The sequence below is a fragment of the Malania oleifera genome, chromosome 5 (assembly GCF_029873635.1).
Source record: "Malania oleifera isolate guangnan ecotype guangnan chromosome 5, ASM2987363v1, whole genome shotgun sequence".
NCBI lineage: Eukaryota > Viridiplantae > Streptophyta > Magnoliopsida > Santalales > Ximeniaceae > Malania > Malania oleifera.
In genome coordinates, this window is record NC_080421.1 from 7,182,139 (window position 1) to 7,206,972 (window position 24,834).

Genomic DNA, 24,834 nt, shown 5'->3' on the forward strand with positions numbered 1-24,834 from the left:
GAAATGAAGAAGAAGACGAAGCAAGAAGGGCAAGCAGATTCACCTCGATACAAGGTCTCCAATATGTTTTGTAAAGCATTGCAAAGCGCAAATTGGTACCATTAAATTTGGAATCAAGAAATCTCAAGATAATTAATGGTGTGGCCATCAGTTACAGTACTAACTAGAAACGTTGGTCGGCTGCTATCAAGTGAACTAGGCAACAAACTACTTAAATTTCCATTAAATACGAAGTACTCTGTAGAAAATTTACACAGCAAAGCTATGATTCATATTTAAAAAAAATGAAATAAAATAAAATTCAGTCAGAATTTCAATTCAAAGACAGGTCTGCAATGCCAGCAATTAGGTTATCAACTGGCTCATCATTTGATTCCTTCCATGCCCCTGGAGCATCAAGAGTCCATGGTATTGATTGAAAACCATTCTCTGGAAGGGCCTTCTTCAACTGTACAAGAAGCTCAACTTCCTCCTCTGGAATGCCCAGATCCCACACCTTAAAAATGTTTTCACTAGATGGCTCCACTTCATACGCTGGAAAATCAAAATCCAGTCCTTGATCAGCATTATCAATTTCTGGCACCTTATCTTTGTAATTTGGCAGAAAGGGATTTTTCAAAGATGTTTGTGGCTGCAGAGTATCAGTCCCCTCATCGACTGGACCATCGTTACCCATTTTAACCCGTTCTTCATTCATGGGGAAAAAATCATCAGTAGTCCTTTCTGGAGAAGGGGCTGTTTCTGCCTCTTTGGTGGAATGAAGGGTATTAGAGTCACTTCCTCGGGAAAAATAATCAGCTCCAGTGGCTGACGAGCCAAGTGATTTGGGTTCAGAACTAAGGATTTCTAGTAAGGCATCTTTAAGAGAATTCCAGTTATTTTCTGAAATTTCAGAAACATCAGGATCCCTAATAAGGCAGGAATCAGCCCAGGCTACATCTTCAGGAGAAAGCACATCCTCCCTCTCCCTCTGGTTGAACTCCAAGGAATCAAATATATGAGACGACGCAGAGCCTTCTCTAATGTCATCTTCGACAGCCATGACTACAGGTAAAAGGGGGAAATGTTAGTCGGAAGAAATAAAAAATAATAATGTATGCTTGTGATTCATGAGTTGCAGGATTTCAATACACCAAGAGACCACTAGATGCAGAAAAAGAATGTAGAAAAGAGTTACCATTGCCACGAATGCGACATACAAATGGCTAACATCAACCTATCAACAAATTCTTCCAGGCAAAGTTTGCCCAATCATAATTAAATAATCAACCAATACTTTCAGGACCACTAACCATATGGGTTGGCTTAGAAACCATAAGACATATCTGCTTAATGGCAAGGTAAAGAGGCCAGGAAAGATTATTCACACAAATAACATCTTCCATTTCTGACACATGTTTCGAAATCAGTGAGACTGAAAAATTAAAATTTACCAGCACCATGAAATTAATGAAAATTTGGAACACCGTGACTCAGTGGGCTGACCAGTACAGGCACCCCAAGGCTAACATACACTCGTGTCCCCCACCCCCCCAAAAAACAAACACAAAAAAGCATAATGTCAGCTTTCTCAGCTCATGGGAAGCTCTCTTCTGGAACCATAACAGCTAGATACAGACAATATATCTTCATGGGAAGAATTCAGATCAGCAGAAAATGCTTAAGGGATACTACAAGTCTATAACCACCAGGAAAGGACTATGTTTAAGCATAAATGGCTGGTCAAGTATGGTGACTTCAATGTCAAACCATACCAACCATTCAGATAAATTATTGGAGCTTTAAGGTGACAAATTTTTAACTACTTTTTTCTGCAAACTTCAAATTGAGATTTGACGAGTTGTATTGCTGTCCACATCCAAAAGAACACATTTTTGTGGCAATAACAGGTTACACAGCCTTAATGCTGGTTATAATAAAAAGCCCAAAACAGAAGCCTATGATTTTATTACATTTTTTTTTTTTCAAAAAGCCTATACATTTCTAGTGAATACCAGTGATCTTATAAACTACTAATTGAAATATACAAAATAATATAAATCTTTGGGCCACAACTTTCCCTTGTCAAGGAGAACTGGTGTACTAGACTTCCAATACAAATTTCTATTCATTATCAGGCAAGTAAACAGAGGAGAAAAATCCAGTCATGTCACTTCTTAACAAGGTTTTTGTGTTGTTTTTGAAGATATTATTCACAGAAGCAAGAAAAAAAAAAATCTAAATTTTAACATACTTTAAAATCTACTTATTTGTCGCGTTTTAAGGTAAGGGTGGTGTCAAAGAAGAGTAATGTTAGGCTGGCACTTGATGCATGCTATTTCTAGTTTCAATGCAAGCGTATACTAAAACCTCAATAGCATATGGCATGACAACTGTTAGATTACCACTTTAGGTTGTGGACCAACAATATATATCAAGCTTTAACACTCCCCTACACATGCAACCTGACAGCAGGTGGAGAGATAAACACACGATAAATAATACCCATGATTGGGAACACAATAATTTTTTTAAACACCGCAGAATAGGCGTGGGCAACAAAACTAGAACCCAGGACCTCTTGGACTCTAATACCATGTTAGATTATCACTTTACCTAAAAGTTTAAGCTATTAGGTTATGGGCCAACAATGTATATCAAACTTTAACAATAACCTTTTAGTATTAATATTTTAACTGCATTTTTAAAATTTACTAGTTCAAAATGAGTAGAAAAAAGTTTGGAGGGAAATGTTCCTACAACATTCTTTATGACACATTTTTTAAGGCATCGAGATACCAACCATCAATGCATCTTGCTACAAGTAGCTAAGTAAACCAACATCATTGTGAGGTCATCACAAGGAGTTTCACCTCAGGTGTCAAAATATTGGTTTTGATATTTTTTCTTGGCTTCCAGGTAACAAGAATAGCAACACCTAGGGACCTCATAGCCCACAAAAAAATAGTAACAAAAAGAAAATGACAAGAAGAAGAAGAAGAAGCCTGTCCTACTAGGTGGGTCAGCTACATGAATCCCTTTTACCAATTCACACAGTCAAGGGCATTTTCATCAACTAGCTTAAGAGCTATTAAATCCTTCCTCACTATCCCATTTCATGTTATTTTAGGTATATCTCTACCCCTTCTAATACCAGTAACAATAACTAACTCACTTCTTCTCATAGGTGCACTGCTTGGCCGCCTTCTAAATGCCTAAACCATTTAAGCACCCCTCTCTTATCTTATATTCTACCAGTGTTATGCTTAACTTATTGTGAACATGTTGGTTCCTTAATTTATCCTTTAATATTATACCCTCTCATCCACATTAACATTCACATTTCTGCAACTTTTACTTTTTGGATATGTTGTTTCTTAGTTGCCCAATATTCTGATCCATAGAGCATGATTGGTCTTATAGCCATCATATAGAACTTTCCTCGTAATTTTAAGAGGAAAAAGAAAAGGAGATGCAGCTTAATTAAATGCAAATAAAAGCTTGCTTTAGTATAACGGGTCATTTCATTTGTTTGGTGTATCAAGTATGCGTGTTTCTGTCATTGTTGTTCTTTCCTTTTCTTTTATTCATATTGATGGGGCATTGTTATTCCCAGAGTCTGTGAAGGCCTTTGAATCATGAATATGTAAACTCATAGATCACCCTAAGGGTGATGAGTTGATAACACAATTATCAATAAGAAGTCTCTATGAAACATTGCTTCTAAAATATTGAATCAGCAATGTCTACAAAAATAACTCAATGGTATGAATGTGAAACAATGATGTTCATATATTACTACCAGCATCAAATGACCAAAACTCATTACCCACATCTTGAGCAGTGTGACTAAACCAAATCCAACAATGTTTGCAACACATTAATCAACTGTAATGCTTCTTCAGCAGATTATGAATCCATCAACTATCAACTATTTCCTAATGTGTTGCTCAATTGTGTCTTTTATTTAACTATTTGCAAACTTGTTATCCGACACCGATTCCTCGAAGTTATACCTAATAAAAGGGAGAGTTAAATGTGCTTTTTCGGTCACTAAACTTCAAAAAAAGCTTCCAGCAAAGGATACTGACCTCCTGATGCAAAATGGCACCAAAGAATTGCAACCAAGAGAGTTGGGAGAGAAAAAGGAGAGAAGGGTAATGAACAGCAGTTCTATTATAGAACAGAAATAAAGGTAATACCCAGGGTAGAACAAGAATAGGAGAGGGGATAAGAAGAAGGAAGGAGAAGGAGAGAAGATGGAGAAGATACAGGTGGGGGGGAAAACTTGCCCACATTCATTTTAATTTCAAATTGAACAATCACCAACCTTAAAAGGAAGAAATCCAAAATTACAAGAATAACACATAAACCCTTAAAGATACATGAAATTACAAATAAATCCCTACAACCGATATACTGCAAACAAACCCCGAAATTCACACAAAACTACTACAACCAAACTAGACATATTTGGGCTTGGGACCCAATAATCCCTTGACCCTATTCCTTGAAATTGGTCTTCAAATTGAGCCAAAATTATCTATGTTTCCCATCCAACATCGATTTTCTCCTTCCTTTTCTCCTTCCAAAAAGAACACCGAGTTCATAAATGCACCAAAGAGTCCATCCACCATAAATAGAATCATCTCAACTTCATAAGAAATGAACTAGTGGTGCATTTCAATGAGTAGATGAGTTCGAGATGGCATCAACTTATACTAAATTCTAGTCGATGGAGAGGGTATAAGAATTTTCATAGGCATCATATTTAACCATCCTATCAAACAACCATGGAATGCCCAAAAGAATAAGACAGATCTTGAGAGGAAGGACAATGCACTATGCTATCTCCACAATTGAACCAATTTTGAATGTGAGTGTTGGATTACCACTATCCTAAAAGCTTAAGCTATTAGGTTGTGGGTCAATAATTTATATCAAGCTTTAATACTCCCTCGCACGTGCACCAACAGCACAAGGCGAGATAAACAAAAGATAAGCAACCCCCATTATAGGAATACAATAATTTTTAAACACCACACAATAAGGGCGAACAACAAGACTAAAACCCATGACCTCCTAGGAAATAGCTATGATACTATGTTAAATTACGACTTTACCTAAAGGCTTAAGTTATTAGGTTGTGGGTCAAAAATGTAATGAAGCAAGCAATGATCATCGACCTTCAAATTGGTATTGTTCACCGCAATTTTGTATGGACTGGAATGGGGTTTAACTTCTAAATTAATGTCTTCACAACTTATTCAAAAACTACATTTGTACGAGTACTAGGATCAACAACTAAAGTACAAAGTTGCTTATGACAAATCATCTAAGCCTCCGTTTGGGAGCACTTTAAAAAAAAGGTGCTTATAGCACTTATCACTTAAAAATAAGCCCTTTTACAAAAAAGTGGCGTTTGACTTGCACTACAATAAACACTTACTGCAATAAGTGCTTTTCCAGAACGACTTTTTTGAGAACTATTTTAAGAGAATTTTGAGAAGTAATCCAGGATAGCTTTTGGCTACTTATAAGTGATACTGTTCATAGGCGGGTCAATTCTATAAATATAAGAAAATTTAGTGACTATTTTATTTTTTTACTTAATAAAAATATTTAAATATTAATTAAAAATTAATCATATATTATTTTATTATGCATTATAACATATTAATTATTAATAAAATATAATTAAATTCAGGAATGAAAAAAAAAAAACCATCTATAAATTTAAATTAATATTAAATAATTTAAAATTTTTATTTTTGTTACTAATACTATTTTTAATATAAATTAATTTGATAATCATATGTTTTAAATATACAATAATAATAAGATTTTTGTTAATTAATAATTAATATTATATTATTTTAGTTAATAGAAAATATTTAAATTTTAATTAGAAAAATATATAATTATCATTTAAATTTTTAATTATAAAATATTAATATTTTTATTTAAATTATATTTAAAATATATATTAGTTATTATAATTCAATTCTAGATTGAACAAGAATTATTTATTAATCTAAATTAACATTAAATAAATTAAAATTTTAAATTTAATTTGTTGACCTTATAGGTCACGCTCGGTTTTGATTATGACAAATACTCATTGTATCTAATGGGTACTTGACATTTTGTGCAAGAACTCAAATTGTCAGATCATAATACACATCGAACGAGTAAAGCTTGAAAACCAAATTTCCATTAAAGACAATTTTTTATGTTGTATTATAATTCATTCATGAAAAGGGTTTGTAATAATAATTAGGGCTTTTCGTATGTAATAATCACACACCTCACATGCATGGTATAATACGTAAGCTTATAATACAAATGACCTTAGATTGACCGAAGGTTTTGGTCAACCGACACCGGATTTTTTCGGTGTCTTCAAAATGACCAAAAAATGACCCTATGACACTCACTATTGCACCTATGAATATTAGGTACTTGATTAGGGCTTGTGTGAATCATAACAGGACCGAAATGCACACTTTGTGCACTTTCGGTCGACCGACCTTAGCAATTCATTCTGCCCCAGTCGACCGAACCCAGGTCCAGGTCAACGGTTGACCAATGTCCTGATCGACCGAACCATTGTAGTTCAAATCCCTCGGTCGACCGAAACCTCCTGAGGTCAACAATTTGACCACCTGGTCGACCGAACCAAAATTGAATACCAACTACCTGGTCCATAGAGGGTCCTCGGGAGAAATCCCAACTGTTTGATCGACCGAACCATTCAGTTCAAAATGGCCTGGTTGACTGAACCTCGATAGAATGGAAAATCACCCTGAGCATGTATATTTCAATCGACCGAGTCTTCAGTTGAAAATTGTTCTGGTCGACCGAACCATATGAACTTCGGTACATAAAAAAGGTTTCTGGTCGACCAAACCTCTCGGGTTGTCCTGATTTTTTACCATGTTTAATTTTTTTAAACAGGGTTAAAATAATTAAAAGGTCATTAATCTTTTCTAATAATTCTAGACCTGTCCCCAACAGTTGTATTTCATGGAGTGTCTATATATACCTCCTCATTTGGGATTATGAGTACTGGATTAGCATATTTGATTAGGAAAAATTCTCTGAAAATCTAAAAACCTATAATACTCATTTTTGAGCCTCCTACACTCATACTTACCTTCTTATACTAATTAAACTCTTTATAAGTTGATTGAGTGTTTATTGCTATAGGTTTGCTCTCCTATTTGTATTTGATTGATTCGATTTTTACGAGAACTAAACCAGAGAATTCTTAGGGGGCTTTGTTCATAAGCCTGTCTTAAGAAGACTCGCCTAAGCTTCTGAGTATTGCATTTATGTTGCAATTTCTTAGGAAGCTTGTATTTGTCTTTGAGTTGCAAAATCATTTTCAAAACATACTCAAATATCTTGTGTTTCATATTTGATATACTTGTGAGAAGATATTTGTGTTTGTGATATTAATCTTTGTGCAAAAGTTATTCACTCACATATTATTTGTTGAATACAAAGATTACACATCTTTTGCAAACAAAGCATATACATTATCTGATCTACGTGACTGAGATATCATACTGATTAATATACATGAGACTTGCTTGATATCTTTGTGTGAAAACCTTAGCTGAATATTTTGTGATACAAAGATTGTTTGATTGATACTCTCACGCACTCATTACACTAATTGTAAATATATATATATATCTGAGAGTTGAAATATTGGACCACACTGAGCTTACATATTAAATCATCTTATGGTGTATGTGACTGAGCGCATTTTGGTACATATCTGTTTTACTTGAAAGCACAATCACTGTACCGTTTTATTGATTGAGCAAAACTGTTGTATTCTAAGCACGGGCCTGAAGAGGGAGACTAGCCCTGAAATAGTCTCGGATTGACTTAGACCCGATTAGGAAAGCTAGGTGCTTCATCCTATTAAGGCGTGTAGGTTAAGGTCAACCCCACTAATTGACCTGGTTAAGGTTGAGGTCAGCCCTGTGGTAATTGACCTGGTTGTAATCGGTGTCACTCCACCCTTAAGTGAGCTATTAGTGGAATCCTCGGACTTGAGAGCTAGAGGCGGGGACATAGGCACAGTTGGCCGAACCCTGATAACATATCGTGTGTTTGTTTATATTTCCACACTTTATATTTACCGCACGTGTATGTTATTATGTGAATGATGCGCTTGATTTAAATTTCCGTATATTATATTTATCGGCGTATTTGGAACTGCACAAAAAGACCCTAGATTGTAATATTCTGCTAACATCTAGTTCAATCTAAGAGGAAAATTTAAAATTCCAATTCACCCCCCCCCCTCTTGGGAATACACCAATTCTAATAATTGGTATCAGAGTCTCGTTGCACTTGACTTAAACGTTTTTGCAAAAAGATCGCAATGGCTCACATTGGTGTATCCCCATTCGGTGATGGACAATCACTTTCCAGTCCTCCATTATTTTGTGGTGTCGACTACACCACGTGGAAAGTTAGAATGACCATATTTTTGAAATCTATGGGCTGGAGGGTCTGACTTGTGACTGCTAAAGGAAGATGTGCACAAATAAATAAAAATGATTTTAATGTGATTAATTCTAATGCCATGGACATGTTAACCTTGCATTAGATTCTGATATTTTTGTTGAGTGTATGGCATGTCATAGTGCACAGGAAATATGGGATGAACTAGAAAAGAAATATGGAGAATCCCAGGAGAAGGAGACCGTAACTCCTCCGAATGCTCCGAGCTCAAATGATCAGGAGGAGGTAAATCATGAGCTAGAAATCAACAAAGAGGTATATGATTCTCAGTCTGACTTGTTTGATGGCTTTTGTGATGAATGTTGTGATGGGTCATATAATGAATCATCTCTTGATAATACTGTAAATGGTTCATGCGATGTTTACTATAAAAAATCTTGTGATGAATCATCTGATTGCTCATGTGATGTATCAAATTCTGATTCATTTGTTGATTCCTATAATATATTTTGTGATGAATCTTCAAATGTTTCTCGTGATGATAATGGTATGAATGAATGCAATGATTCAAGTGTCTTTCAATTCGATAAATCATGTAATGAATCATTTGATGAGATGCCTTCATATGGAAAACTAGAAAATATCTCATTTAAAATGCATAGAATTCTAGTTGAGATATCAAAGAAGAAAACATTTTTGAAAGATGAAAATGAAAAGGTGGCAAAGCACTTAAATGATTTGAAAGAATATCAGGCCACACTAGAAAGGAGAAAATTGGAGAAGATTTTGAAAATCATTTGCTTAGAAGGAAAAAGTAAAAATTATTCTAAAATATTTTTCAAATCCCCAAGTGATAAAGACAACCTAAACAACCCCCTCAAACCTAAAAAGAAAACTCTTTTCAAAAAGAGTTCAGGTTGCTTACATAAAACCAACAGTCTAGTCTCACTGAAGAAAAATGGAATAAATAAGCACAATCCTTTACGTATATTAAATACCTGCTTATTTTGCAAAGTTGTGTGGCACGTATGGTTTAATTGCTTACTTAGAAGTGCCAAAGGCTTAGAAAAGGAAATAAAAAGGATAATCAGCGAAGCAAACCCCGTAGGACTTAAGAAAAAACGGATTCAAATAAAAACTGTATTCTAGTTAATCTTTCCTTTGTTCCTAGGTTTAGGGGTTGTGTTTATTGTAAGATTGGGAAGTGATTGTTGCTTAAAACGAAACTCTTAGTATACACACCCATCTTGTTATACTAACACTTTTATCTACTTCCAAATGGACATGACATCTATGCCTAGTACTTAATTCCAAATGCTTAACCCATGCTAACATGAAAATCTCAAAAGTTATGCAACTGTTGTCCATTGCAAAAGTTTGTGGTTTAGGGAATCCATCTCACACTATATACCATATTATCCTAAACCCATTCTTGAACTTGACGCCCTGAACAAGTAGAAGTCATCACTCTAGATGTAAGCACTAGCAGTCACAAATTCCTAATCCGATAAGTGCTTGCTATAGGATATTATTCCTAATCAAAATTATGAGCATCCACTAGGGGAGTATTCCCTTTCAGTTTAAATTGTAAACCCTTTAATTTTGATTTATCCCATAGGAAATCCTCACCAAACCATGAGCATATTCGATAAGGTGTCATCTATTCCTTGGTTTGTATCCTTGCTCCTCTATGTCATCATTTCTGAAGGATACTCTCCAATCACCAAAGAGCATTGTTTAAGAAAAGTCACATACTCCTGTGTTCGGTGCCAAAATAGTTGGGACTCAAAGGGAAGTACAGTCAAAGTAATTGCAAAACTGAGAAGTAATCTACGCTCAATAAGTCAAATCTTTGGTGCGTGCCTCAATTGTGTAATATCTCTTCACCAAGCATCCTTAAGAATCATGTTTTTGTTATAACATATCAAATCTGAACCTAAGGGAGAACTTTGGATCAAAATTAGGCAAAGTCGGGAAAATTCACTATGCTCGGTCGACCGAGCATTGAATGAGTAAAATCTCCCGGTCGACCAAAACCTGTTGACTTTGACCTTCCGATCGACCGAACCTCAGTGAACATATTCCCACGGTCGACCAAACGTTTCGATTTTCCCTTAGTCGATCGAACATGGATACAGTACTCCCTCTCGGTCGACCGTCCATCTCAGTTCAAATTCTCCCCGGTCGACCGTCCATCTCGATTCAAATTCTCCCCGGTTGACCGAACAGTGTCGGTGCATGGAGAACTTGAATCGTCGGTCGATCGTATCTGCTTCTAGTTGACCGAGCTGCGATATATATATACTTTCTCCTCGTTTAAAGCTTATTTGCACGAAAATTTTGAGAGCTCCGTCACCTTTCCCCGTAATATTACCAAGCAAACTGTATTTTGAACCTCACATCCTTCATCCTACATTCATGGTGCACCACAATAAGCACATTGAAGCCCACGATTTAGCGCACACTGAGGACGAGTACTTCATATCATAACGGTGCAAGGTCAAACACATACGAGAGTTTCGTCCTAAGGAGGTGATATTGGGTAAGATCCTAGACTTGGATTTTATGAATCAGTATTTTGGCAACGTAATGGACATGTTTGAATATCAAGGCTAGAAAACATTTATTTCCTATCAGCCTGGGGGTCACTACCCAATGTACGTTACGATGTTTTATGCAAATTTGGGTAATGATGAAAATGGGTACTTCTCCCGAGTATTGAGGACTGATGTACGTTTTGACGCACAATACCTCTCAAATGTCCTTGATATTGACCGTGAAGATTTTGAGTGCCTAGATGTGGTAAATTCCTCGATCCACGAGCAGGAATTCACAGTCACCACATTTGCAAACCTGACCCTACCTGATCTAGGCACGGCCAGCCAAAATCATCCCCCACAGTAAAGACAGTTTACATTAGAGGCCAAAGTTGTACACCACTTGATCACCTATAATATCCTGCCCAAGGTAGGTTCTAGAGTGCACGCGTCTTTCCTAAACTATTTTATCATGTGGTGTCTGTTTGCCCAGAAGTAATTAGATCTACCCAGCTTGATGATCCGATGGATGATGGCAAACGATTGGCCACCGAATTATAATGTCGTATGGAGGGATCCTGAACAAGTTATTTAGATCCATTGAAGTCATCCGCTCAAATGTGGCTTCACTGAAGAGAAGACAACCTGCTGACATTTTCTCTAGAGTGACCCCGAGACTTATGGGATATGAGCTCATTGGCAACATCTGGTTGCCTTCTAGGGGTGCAGCAGCACAGGAAGAGGCCCCGCAGGAGCCACCACAGCCCGCGCAGCCATCAAACGTGGATCTTATGGCAGCCATCACCAGTTTGTCTGACTCATTCGTACAGTTTCGAGGATTAGTCTAGTCAGACCTACGAGATTTGACATCGTCATCCACTGCGCTTCGTGAGGAGTTTCGGCAGTTCTCCATCTCCACCGCCAGTCGTTTTACTGATCTAGAGAGGTCCATGACAGTCAGCTTCAGTGAGCTAAACGATCGTATTCAGGAGATGCAGGATGAGAGAGACAAGATGACCATGGACTTTGACTTTGATGCTGGTGACGGTGGTGATGGAGGTGATGATGGAGGGGAGTTCTATACTCTGGAGAGTAACCTGCAGATTAGATTGCGTGACCTTGATTTATTTTTATATTATTTTATATCATCTGGTCTGTACCTAAATAAAATAGTTTTTGCTTTTGTTTTGTATTATCATGACGATCACACACACCTTATGCAGATACTATCATGTGTTACCCGTTTTGATTATGATATATATATCTGCAGTACTTTGATGTGTCTGTGCTTGTGGTTAAATGACTGCTCTATTGAAATGCATGATTAGTATAAAATGTCTCCTGCATAGCGGATGCAGTGGATGAGAATTGTCTGTTAGTAGATTTTAGGTTCTCGCATGCTTTACTCTTGAGATACTGTTTTTTTGAGAATCGTTTTTGTGCAGGTAAATTTTGGGAAATGTCCTATTTACAGCCGGCATGCTGCCGAATTTTCTGTAGACATTTGCCCAAGTAACTAAAACAATCTTCTTTTGTGTGCACAAAATCTAAAAATGTCACAGTTGATTAATTTGCATTGAAATGTTACATTCCTTGAGGTTGATTGTGCATATATACATTTAAAGCAATTGGACCAAAATGCTTATTCTTAGGGGGAGTTACTTAGTATTAAAATCATTAGGCCCTGAGAAACAAATATGTATTCTTAACTATATATTTGTAACACTTGATACTAGGCCATCATGCTCTCATTGCTATGTATTTCTTGAAAATATGGATTTATTCTGTCCACCAAGCATGATTATGATAAAATTGACTTTAAAAACTTTTTGAAATGATGAGTGAAACCTAAAAAAAATTTAAATCTCATCTTCACATAATCATCAGCTATTTAAGGAATCTTGAGTGGAATTTACAAGTCTAACTAACCTATAATTGTTGGTATTTCTCATTGATTTAGACTTTGTAAAGTGACTCATGTCTATGTGTGCACAATTCATATTTCTATAGCATGATTATATAGGTTATCATTTGTGATGCACAACTTGTCCACTTCATGATCATATTGAAATTTTATTTGCTTGCTTGGACATTACTGGACTGTTTGAGTAGTTGTGAATAAACTGTTAGGATATATTTAAACTCAAACAAGTTACACTTATACAGGTTTTATTTTTGAAAGTATGATTTACAAAGGGCACTCTGCCGAAATTTTTAAAAATCTTTCCAAAATTCTTCATGTATAAATGTACTACTTACCAATTGCCTAGGTTATTAACTCATATGGCACTTTTTTCTGTTGACAAAAGGGGGAGATGGAAAGGGGCAAAAATGATGGGTAAAATGACTCTGTTTAAAAATAAATTGGATGCATATTGAGAGGGGGAGCCTTCTTGGGTTCAACCTATATTTTTGCTTGTCATATTTGTCATCATCAGAAAGGGAGAGAATGTCGACCTTATAGGTCACGCCTGGTTTTGATTATGACAAATACTCATTGTATCTAATGGGTACTTGAGATTTTGTGCAGGAACTCAAATTGTCAGATCATAATGCACATCGAACGAGTAAAGCTTGAAGACCAAATTTCCATTAAAGACAATTTTTTATGTTGTATTATAATTCATTCATGAAAAGGGTTTGTAATAATAATTAGGGCTTTTCGTATGTAATAATCACACACCTCACATGCATGGTATAATACGTAAGCTCATAATACAAATGACTTTAGATTGACCTTAGGGTTTACCTTTCGATCGACCGACATCGGATTTTTTCGGTGTCTTCAAAAGGACCCAAAAATGACACTAGGACACTCACTATTGCACCTATGAATATTAGGCACTTGATTAGGGTCTGTGTGAATCATAACAGGACCGAAATGCAAACTTTGTGCACTTTCAATTGACCGACCTTGGCAGTTCATTCTGCCCCGATCGACTGAACCTAGGTCCAGGTCAACGGTTGACCAATGTCCCGATCGACCGAACCATTGTAGTTCAAATCCCTCCGTCGATCGAAACCTCCTGAGGTCAACAATTTGACCACCTAGTCGACCAAGGGTCCTCGGGAGAAATCCCAACTGTTTGGTCGACCGAACTATTCAGTTCAAAATGGCATGGTCGACTGAACCTCGATAGAATGGAAAATCGCCTTGAGCATGTACATTTCAGTCGACCGAGTCTTCAGTTGAAAATTGTCTTGGTCGACCGAACCATATGAACTTCGGTCGATCAAAAAGGTTTATGGTCGACCGAACCTCTCAAGTTGTCCTGATTTTTTACCGTGGTTAATTTTTTAAAACAGAGTTAAAATAATTAAAAGGTCATTAATCTTTTCTAATAATTCCAAACCTGTCCCCAACAATTATATTTAATGGAGTGTCTATATATACCTCCTCATTTGGGATTATGAGTACTGGATTAGCATATTTTATTAGGAAAAATTCTCTGAAAATCTAAAAACCTATAATACTCATTTTTGAGCCTCCTACACTCATGCTTACCTTATCATAATGATTAAACTCTTTGTAAGTTGATTGAGTGTTTATTGCGATAGGTTTGCTCTCCTATTTGTATTTGATTGATTCTATTTTTACGAGCTAAACCGGAGAATTTTTAGGGGGCTTTGTTCATAAGTCTGTCCTAAGAAGACTCACCTAAGCTTCTGAGTATTGCATTTGTGTTACAATTTCTTAGGAAGCTTGTATTTGTCTTTGGGTTGCAAAATCATTTTCAAAACATACTCAAATATCTTGTGTTTCATATTTGATATACTTGTGAGAAGATATTTGTGTTTATGATATTAATCTTTGTGCAAAAGTTATTCACTCACATATTATTTGTTGAATACAAAGATTACACATCTTTTGCAAACAAAGCATATACATTATCTGATCTACGTGACTGAGATATCATACTGATTAATATACATGAGACTTGCTTGATATCTTTGTGTGAACACCTTAGCTGAATATTTTGTGATACAAAGATTGTTTGATTGATACTCTCACGCACTCATTACACTGATAGTAAATATATATATATATATATATATATATATATATATCTGAGAGTTGAAATATTGGACCACACTGAGTTTACATATTAAATCATCTTGTGGTGTATGTGACTGAGCGCATCTGGGTACATATCTACTTTACTTGAAAGCACAATCACTGTACCATTTCATTGATTGAGCAAAACTATTGTTTTCCAGGCACGGGCCTGAAGAGGGAGACTAGCCCTGGAATAGTCTCGGATTGGCTTAGACCCGGTTAGGAAAGCTAAGTGCGCCATCTTGTTAAAGCGTGTAGGTTGAGGTCGGCCCCACTAATTGACCTAGTTAAGATTAAGGTCAGTCCTGTGGTAATTAACCTGATTGTAATCGGTGCCACTCCACCCTTAAGTGAGCTATTAGTGGAATCTTCGGGCTTGAGAGCTAGAGGTGGGGACATAGGCACAATTGGCCGAACCCCAATAACATATCGTGTGTTTGTTTATATTTCCACACTTTATATTTACCGCACGTGTATGTTATTATATAAATGATGCACTTGATTTAAATTTTCGTATATTATACTTATTGGCGTATTTGGAATTACACAGAAAGACCCTAGGTTGTAATATTCTGCTAACATCTAGTTCAACCTAGGAGGAAAGTTTAAAATTTCAATTCACCCTCCTCTTGGGAATATACCAATTCTAACATAATTAATAATATTACTTTTATCATAATTTAATATGATATTAATATGTTACAAATATACATTAATAACAAGATTATTATTAATTAAAAATAATAATCTTATATGATTTTTTAATATAAAATATTTAAATTTTGATTATAAATAATTAAAATAATAATTAATGAAATTATTTCCAATTTAAAATATGTTTAAAAATAATCTTATAATATCCTATAATAAAAGTACGTGTCTAAGTATCACTTATTTTAAACACAACCAAGCGCCACTTATAACTTTAATCATTTTTTTTTTTTAAAAGTACTTTTGAATAAGTGGTTCCAAACTATCCCTATGTCTGAAAGATGTTGGTTCATCTACAATCTTCTTTTTCTTCAACCTTTTGGAAAGTCGGGATAGATTGAAGAACTAAACGGCTTTTCATTTTGCCATCATCATCTATATCACTTGGAATTTGGGCCTCAGCTTCAATTACTTGGATGGCGTCATCATCATCATCTTCTTCTCTTCCAATAGCCATGATTTGATTAGGACACTCTGCAATTTGATGCCCAGAACCATAACATTTGAAGCATTTGATCAATGGTTGGACCTAAGAATTTATTTTGAAATGCTCAAAAATCTTCCAAGGGGTAGTAATCTGATGTCCTTTACCAAATTGCCCAATTTACTTCTCTCACACAACTCAACAAGTACTTTTCCAAATGGCTGATGCAACTCAAGGAGAATTAAATGACATATCCTCCTCAATCTAAGTGGCAATTTGTACATCCCCAATTGTGATGAGACAACATGCAGCAAGCTTGGAGGCAATGTCTAGCTTCAACCCTTTCCTATACAAAGCTACCAAGTACATCACATCCTCTGTCCATTCTATGTTGGCATGAGTAGCCAAAGGGTAGAATCTACTAGTGTAACCCATCAATGTCTTTACTTATTGCTTCAAATCAAAGAGTTGCAGATGAACACAGCTAGTAACTGGAAGTAAAAATTGTTCCTGCATGGCTTGCTTCATTTTATCCGACATTCTAATCTCACCAAATCTTGTTCTGAACATGTTTCCTTGTTTAATCCACTAAATTTGAGCAATTTCCTTAAATTTTGATTCATCAAACACAAATTTTGACCCTTATTCATGAAAATAATACTCTAGAGAATGCATCCAACTACCAATTCATCAGGAAATCTATCTACACTAAAATCTGAAACTTCTAGTTTAATTCCTTTATTTTGTATTTTGGATAAAGAAAAGTTTAGTAATAACCAAATTAAAGTACATGAAGTCAGAGGAAGTAAAGTACACTTTGTAAGCAACGCGTGTTTAGCGGTAAACATCAAAAGAGCCCAAATGATTGCAGAGGCTGCCCCATTCCATAGAGTGTGCACTTTCTGCTTAAACCAAAGCCTTTGCAATTCACTGACAAGAAATCTCTCACATTCCGGTGCACCACTGCAACTCGAAAAAACTCTAAGCAGCAACAACAGCTATACCACTTTCCTGTTTGGTAGGAAAATCAATGAGCATCTTAACAATACTGCAATCAGTTGTTAGCCTATTCAAAGCATTAGTTTTAGTCTCCACAGAAATCTTAATATTTTGTACCCTACTGGGCAGTTTTCCATGCTCGCAGATAACTCAACATTAGTCACCATGCTGCCGCATGTGTGTATATTTATACATATACATACTGAAACTATTTATCACCAAGGAACCTTAATGCATTCTAATCTCACCAAAACTTCTTTTTCTGAAGATCTCCCATTCCTTGATCCACCAAATTTGACCAGCTACCTTCAAGTTTGAGTTCAGCCAAACACAAATTTTGAGCTATATTCGTGCCATACCATCCCATTGAAATAACACTAAGAGAATACACCCAATTATCAAATTCATCAGGAAATCCATCCTCACTAAAATCCAAAACTTCTAGTTTAATTGTAGTAACCCAACCCCGAAAAAGAAAAAAAAAAAAAAAAGATATTTTGGAGAAGATATTTTGAAAAGAGATATTTTTAGATATTTATATATAAATATCTTGGAGGAGATATTTATTTAGATTACTTAAGGGCTAAGTAAAGATTTATTCTATAAATTCTCTTATCCTCTCTCATTCTCTCATTCTCCCTCTCTCTCTCTTTCTCTCATTTTCTCTCTCTCAAGGATTTATTCTATAAATTCTCTTATCCTCTCTCATTCTCTCATTCTCTCTCTCTCTCTCTCTCTCTCTCTCTCTCTAAGATCCTTCGCCGTTCATCATCCGTTTCCAAAAACGGAGGGTACTGCGTGGATCAGAAGAGGAAACTCTACACTTTTAGTAGATCGGATCATCGTTTCGGAGAGTTTCGGGTTTTCCCAAGAATCGAGGTAGGAATCTGATCCTAATTTTGATTGGATATTTGGATAGCAGTAGAAAACATAGTAAGGTTATGTTCTGTGGTTTTAGGTTTTCAGGATCTCGAGTTGTCGTTTTGGACCGTTTTCGTACGAAGTTTCATTTCGAATATAAGGTAAGGGGAATTTGATTACAACAATTATTTTGGAAAACTAAACCGCTAAAAAGCTAGTTTAAGTTATTATGTATGATTTAACTGCTTATTTGTGAAATTCTACCGAGTAGAAATGTCGGTTTGACGATTTTACGATTTTTGGTAAAATCGAGGATTTCGACGTGTGATCTCCAAATTTTACAAACATCGTTATTTGTGTTTATACTATAGTAGGAGAGACTCGATTCCTTTATTTATTTAGTTAAACTATGTATATTAAATTTCTATCATTTAGCGGGTTTTTGTATTAAACTTGTGTGATATATGTTGAAATGGAAATGAATGTATTTTCTATACTACTGATATAGAATATGGGAATGAAATTTCAATTTGTTATACTGACAATGTGATAAACAGAGGCTGGTGATACACCGAGCCGCATCAGTAAACAAAGAGGGGTAAACCAGGTGGAAAGACGCCGGTTTGAACCCGCTGGAATTATTTCTATACTATTGATATAGATTATGGGAGATAAAATCATATTTGTATAAATTGAATTTATGATACACAGAACCACAGCTTGAGAGTCCCGGGAGGGTTGAAAAATACTTTCTTTGCAGGGTGAAATGAAACCACTGTTATATGATACGACACGATATCGTAACTAGATGTACACGTGCAACCACACGTACTAAACGATGTGGGTACCAAGATGGTCGGCTAGCAGGGTGAAACCATTGGCTGATATTGAGCCAATGGAGGCAGTCGGATCGTATGTAGGTACTCGGCAGTGTCTGCACGAACAGGGCATTGGACGAGTACCAGTGCACAACCCGAGCCACGGGGTAAAACTGGTTATAGGGATATTTTGCTGTTGGTCATCTGATAAATCATTAAATGGTCGAAAGACAAATGTGGGAATTTTGTAATATGAATAATGATATACCTGATGCATTATTGTATTGAAAATATTTGATTTATATTCCAGATGTTGAATGAAAATATGCATGTATGCAGTCACACACTGTTGTAACTCCTTCTTCCTTACTGAGAGGTGTCTCACCCTATCTTACAATCTTTGTTTTCAGGTCCATCCGTGCGTCGGTCCTAGTAGATAAAAGGACTAGGGAGGTTATTTTGGTTAGCTTACGTAAGCATCTAAATTTTTGTACTAAACTTGATGAAAGTCCTTTTTGGAGGGTTGTAATATGACGATTACTCTAAGTCCGAATGTATGTAAATTATGGATGTATTAGTGAACTCTGGTATAAGGCTAGTAGTAATCCCAATGGATGTTTATGTTTTTCCGCGACATTTACATCATGATTATGTATGTTTTACACCTGTATGTCCCTGTTTAGGGCGGGTTGTTTCCATATCTTGAACAGGTATAGGTATTTGATGTATGTGAGTGACACCTGAGTCCGTGTAAATGGCCGGGTCGTTACATTAATTCCCTTATTTTGTATTTTGGATAAGATAAAAGTTTATTAATAAGCAAATCAAAGTGCAAGTTGCCTGAGGGCAAGATGTCCAAGTAGAACTTGAACAAGATCAAAACACTAAAAAGATTGCATAAGAGCTTCCCTCCAATCCCTTAGAATCATACAGCGTCAAACCCCAAGAGAAAGCAAGAGAATGGATCAAAAAGAAGCCACAAAAACCACTTTAGCGCATAATGAAGTGGGGTATATGAGTGTCCTTTAAAAGTCCTTGCATACCTCTGATCAAAAGAGCCCAAAATGATTTCAAAGGCTCCTCCATTTCATAGAGTGCACCCTTTCTGCTTGAACCAAACCCCCTATAATTCACTTACGAAGAGACCTCTCACATTCTGGGGCACCACTGCAACTCAAAAAATCTAAGGAGCAGCAACAGCTATACCTCTTAACTGTTTGGTAGGAAAATCAACAGGCCTTTTACCAAGACTGCAACTTCAGTTGTTAGCCTATTCAAAGCATTAGGTATAGCCTCCAGGAATTCTTAATATTTTGTACCCTACTAGGCAGTAATTCTATTTTTCCCGATAACATAAGTCCCCATGCTGCTGTAAGTGTGCATATTTATATGTATACATGCTGCAAAATTTATAACCAAGGAACCTTAATACAATTCACCAACAATACTCAAAAACTATTTATACAAAACCACTAACCTTACTCCCAAGTTCTCAAGAGGTTTCTTCAATTCATCAATAATCTTGAGTATCATGTAGAAATTAAATAAATTTTACTCAGAAAACTCACACAATGCAGCACTAAGATAAGATTTTTATGCTGGCAGTGACAATTGGCACTCCTAAGTGTTGATGGTGCACTGGAAGTCCAATTTCTAGCTTTTCATATCAAAATATCGTGCTTGCTTGCAAAATATCATACCCAAATAAAAATATCATACTGCAGATAAAAAAAATCTCAGGAAAAAATCCAAAATCACATAATTGATCCAATTTCTGCAGAAGTTTCTGCTACTGGTAGTTTTCCCAATGCGCGTTTTCTATGCATGGCGTATGTGCACTTTGGTAGATGTCCTCTAGCGATGGAATTTTGGATTCTAATAGATCAAGGAGACAAGGAGCGGTGAGTTCAGTGGTGGTGGTGGTTATGCGAAGAAATAATATAAGAAGTTATGGATGTTGAAAGGGCAACAGTTAGGGAATCTTTCTCCGATGCCTAGGACCATAAACCTTGTTAGATGGTGATGAAATTTTGAGGGAAGGCCTTTTGGAGGTGTTAAAGCTTGATATACACTGTTGGCCCAACCTAAAGCTTAAGGTTTAAGGTAAAGTAGTAATCTAACACTGTATCAAAGCTATGCATTGTATCAAAGCTATGTGTCCTAGTTTCTAGTCTTGTTGCTTGCTTGATCCACTGGCCAAACATTTTTTCTTTTTTTTTTAGTTTTAGCAAAAGAAATTCATTAATAGGAAAAAATTTACAAGGGGGAGAATAAGACATCTCCCAGAAAAATCTAGAACAAACTAGAAAAAAACTAAAACAACAAAAAACAGAAATCAATCCAACCAATTCTTCCAATCCCTATTTAAATCCTGAAAGCTAGCTTCCCTAAAAATTCCAAACCCGACACACCATAAAGAAGATGGAATCTTTTCCCATACCAAATACGAATTCAACTTCTTCCCAAAAAAAAAGAACCACCATGCTCTACATTCCAACCATATACCCTATAAAGTTGCATACTTGCTACACTTCCATAGAGCTGCCCTATCCTTCCGTCTTCCAAAGCCTACAAAAGAAGTGATTAACAAGTCTTCCGCTGAACAGGGGCATACCCAACTCTCTTCCATAAAACCAAACAATTTATTCCAAATCCTCAATGCAAATCACAATGCAAAAAGAGATGAGAGGCTGTTTCAGAATTCCTATAACAGAGCACATGAATATCTAGAGAGAGAGCCTTCAAAGGTCTCCTAATCAGCAGCAAGTTATTGGTATTAATTTTGTTAAGCACAACAAAGCAAGTAAAAGCTCTAATTTTTCAGGGAACTTTAACGTTCCAAATAATAGGATAAAGAGGAAAAGGATAGTTTGAATAGGTCAAAATTTTAAAGAATGAATTACAAGAAACACCCCTGAATGATCCAGACACCAAGAACAAACATCCCTTCTCAAGGATAATTAGCAATTGTTCAATATGGAAAACATTAAAAGATTGAAAGTGGATGAGTGGTTAAGGTGGATGAATGATCAAACATTAAAAGACAAAGAAATGAACATATATGAAATAATTTAGGTATAGCACCAGTTGAAAATAAGGTAAGGGAGGGGAGACTTAGATTGTTTGGTCATTTGAAACGCAGACTTAGTAGAACACCTGTGAGGAGGAATGAGTTAGTTATGGTCTCTGACATGAAAAGGGGTACGGGTAGATCTAAAATAACTTGGAATGAAGTAGCAAGGAAGGAATTAATAGCCCTTAATATAATAGAGGAAAATACTCAGGATCAGGTGAATTGGCAAAGAAGGATTCATGTAGCCGACCCCACCTAATGAGGCTTAGGGCTTGTTGTTGTTGTTGTACAATATGGACAACAAGGAAGACAACTCCATCTCTCTATCATTCAAAGGCCTCCTAAAATGAAGATTCCAAGAGACTGGAAAGCCACTCCCATTATCCACAAAGAAAGAAATAACTTCATTTAGCTAAAAGAACAATCTAAAAAGATGAGGAAAAGAAGTAGAAAAAGAATTGTTCCAAGCCATGGGTCTTTCCAAAAACCATTCTAGGAACCCTTCCATACTAAAAATTTAGTGTGAGGGATAAAAATAGAATAAATTTAGAAAATAGACCTCCATAGACTCCCCAAGGAACATCTCAAGGTAGCATTGGTATCCCACCCATTCTCATCCTCCACTAGCCTCACAGTTTTGTCCTATAAAAAGTGTCTCACATAGTTGGAGCATGAACCATTCTTATAAGCCCAATATCTACTTAGTACACATCCAATGTGGACCATGACATAAAGAAGAAGAAGATATAGGTGGCCAAAAACTCACATTGTTCACTTCAATTTCAAATTCAACTATAACCACCCCTTATAGCCTTTTACAACCTATTCATAAGATATTCTAACTTACACAAAGTACAAACAAACATCTAAAGATACATGAACTACAAGTAAATCCATAAAACAAACATATTATTTATGAAAAAAAAAAAAAAAAACCCAAATACGACCAACCGACTACAAGTACACTAGACACTTTTGGGTTTGATACCTATTAACAATATAAATGTACCCAAGAAGACCAAAAGGTAGTCAGGAAACTAAAAGGTTAACCTAATTCTATTTATTAAAGGTAACCATGAGGGGGGAGGTGGCGAGGCTCGAAGCAATTATAAGAACCCCCGAATATTAATTGTGAAGGCCTTTTGTCTTATAAAGGTCATGCCTAGAAAAGGGGGAGGAGGAAGCTTAATGAGGTCCACAAACATTCTTACACTTATTTTACTATTGCCAACCTTGAGTTTCTTCTCTCCTCTACTTAGGCATCAGGGTGCTCCCTTGGAATACACTTTGGGTCCTCCAAACACTACCTTGTTCATCTTTGTAGGCAATCGATTGCATTCCTACATTTATTTGATGGCAACAGGACCTAACAATCCCTTGACATTATTCCTTGCAATTTTTTCCCCAATGTAACCACTATACATTCTAAATTGTTACAATTCATATACAAGCAGGAGCAATTCTTAGGAAGTATGATTTAGACTCTACAAAGATCACATTAGAAAGAAAAATTGCAGTGACGGAGGTTGAAAATTTGTAAACATTCCGTGATCAGTTTTACCAAAAAGGAGGAGTTGGGTCGAGCAGAATGCTATAGATTTAGCAATTTTTCAGAATAAGCAGCGACTACAACGCGTTGAACTCCCCATTCTCAAGCTAATATATTATTCCTTCTCAGGAACCAAGGCAACTTAAACTAAAACGCTTAACCCTCCGTTTGATTGATAAGAAAACCGTGGAAAAGAAACGAAATTTCAATTAAAAACTCTCCCTAAAACATTGAAAATAATCTCTGGTGAGCAAAACAAACAATTGTAATGCCACAAGCATTAAAAATCTAAAACCAAAAATCATAATATTGAAACCAAATTTTAGTTAAGAACTCTCCCAGAATATAGAAAATAACCTCCGGTGAGGTGAGCAAACAATCGTAACGCCACAAGCATTAAACAATAAAACAAATAACCATAATACGAATTCCTTTTTAATAATCAAAGATTGAAAATTATACCTACTGAAATCTGCTGAACGAAACCCACGCAGATGAAGCGTACCCCAACGTTTGAAACCTAACCCTACTTTCCAGATATATAGAACTCCCGAACTCGACAGAGCCGGGAAAAGAAAAAAGAAGAGGAGAGACGAAAGCAGAAGACCGAAGGAGACGGCTTCGTGGCGTTTCGTAAACGAAACGGACAAAAGCATGGAATGGTTGTACATTCAACATTGAGAGGTACGGGTCTTTAGGATAAGGATGAAGGGTATTTTTGTCTTGGATGTCTTATTCTGGAGCCATTTCGCTTGGGGTGAAGCAGATCGGCCGCGTTTTGGGTGTGGAAATTAAAAAATGTTAGAAACAAGCCGGGTACTAAAAAGTTTTTTCCCATTTTGTTATTATTTTAAAATAATATATTAAATAATATCCTATTCGGAAAAATTAATCTCGTTAGAAATTTGCCACGTGTCAAGACCAGTTTTTTCTCAGGCAAATTTTGCTAAACCAAGCAACGAAATTTACTTGCCATGCATCAATACTCGATTGAACTATCATTTAAATCTCACTACTTTGTGCAGCAACATTTGTTTAAATTTCGCTGGACTAATCAGCAAAATTTGTTTAAATTTCACTGGACCAAGCAGTGAAATTTATTGCATATTCAATCTTTTTATTAATAGTATTTCATTTTCAAAAATATTTTTAACTGCAATTTATAATATGAATTGTTTTAATTTTTTGTATTCTCCTTATTTATTTATTTATTTATTTATTAATTATAATAATAATAAATTAAATTTTTGGAGCGAAGAATCATTTATTAATTAAAAATTTCACATAGAATAAATTAAAATTTTTAATTTAATTTAAAATATGATTTTTATCATAAATTAAT

The 24,834-nt window shown here is 35.8% G+C and overlaps 1 protein-coding gene and 1 long non-coding RNA gene across 3 annotated transcripts; one reads left to right on the forward strand and one right to left on the reverse strand.

The window, feature by feature from the left end:
* Positions 1–191: 191 nt before the first annotated feature.
* LOC131156440 (uncharacterized) lies at positions 192–24,153 on the reverse strand. 2 transcript variants are annotated; one of them, XM_058110136.1, is made up of 2 exons: positions 23,959–24,153; positions 192–1,044 (listed from the first exon to the last, which is right to left on the reverse strand). In XM_058110136.1, the coding sequence occupies exons 1-2, from the start codon at positions 24,146–24,148 to the stop codon at positions 314–316; spliced, it is 921 nt and encodes a 306-aa protein (XP_057966119.1). In that variant the 5' UTR covers positions 24,149–24,153; the 3' UTR covers positions 192–313. The 2 variants fall into 2 exon arrangements, with proteins under 2 accessions (XP_057966119.1, XP_057966120.1); XM_058110137.1 differs by having other exon boundaries at positions 23,955–24,077.
* LOC131156441 (uncharacterized) lies at positions 17,816–19,504 on the forward strand. The gene is made up of 3 exons (XR_009136998.1): positions 17,816–18,070; positions 18,150–18,213; positions 19,281–19,504. It is a non-coding gene; the product is annotated as an uncharacterized LOC131156441 (long non-coding RNA).
* Positions 24,154–24,834: the final 681 nt, after the last annotated feature.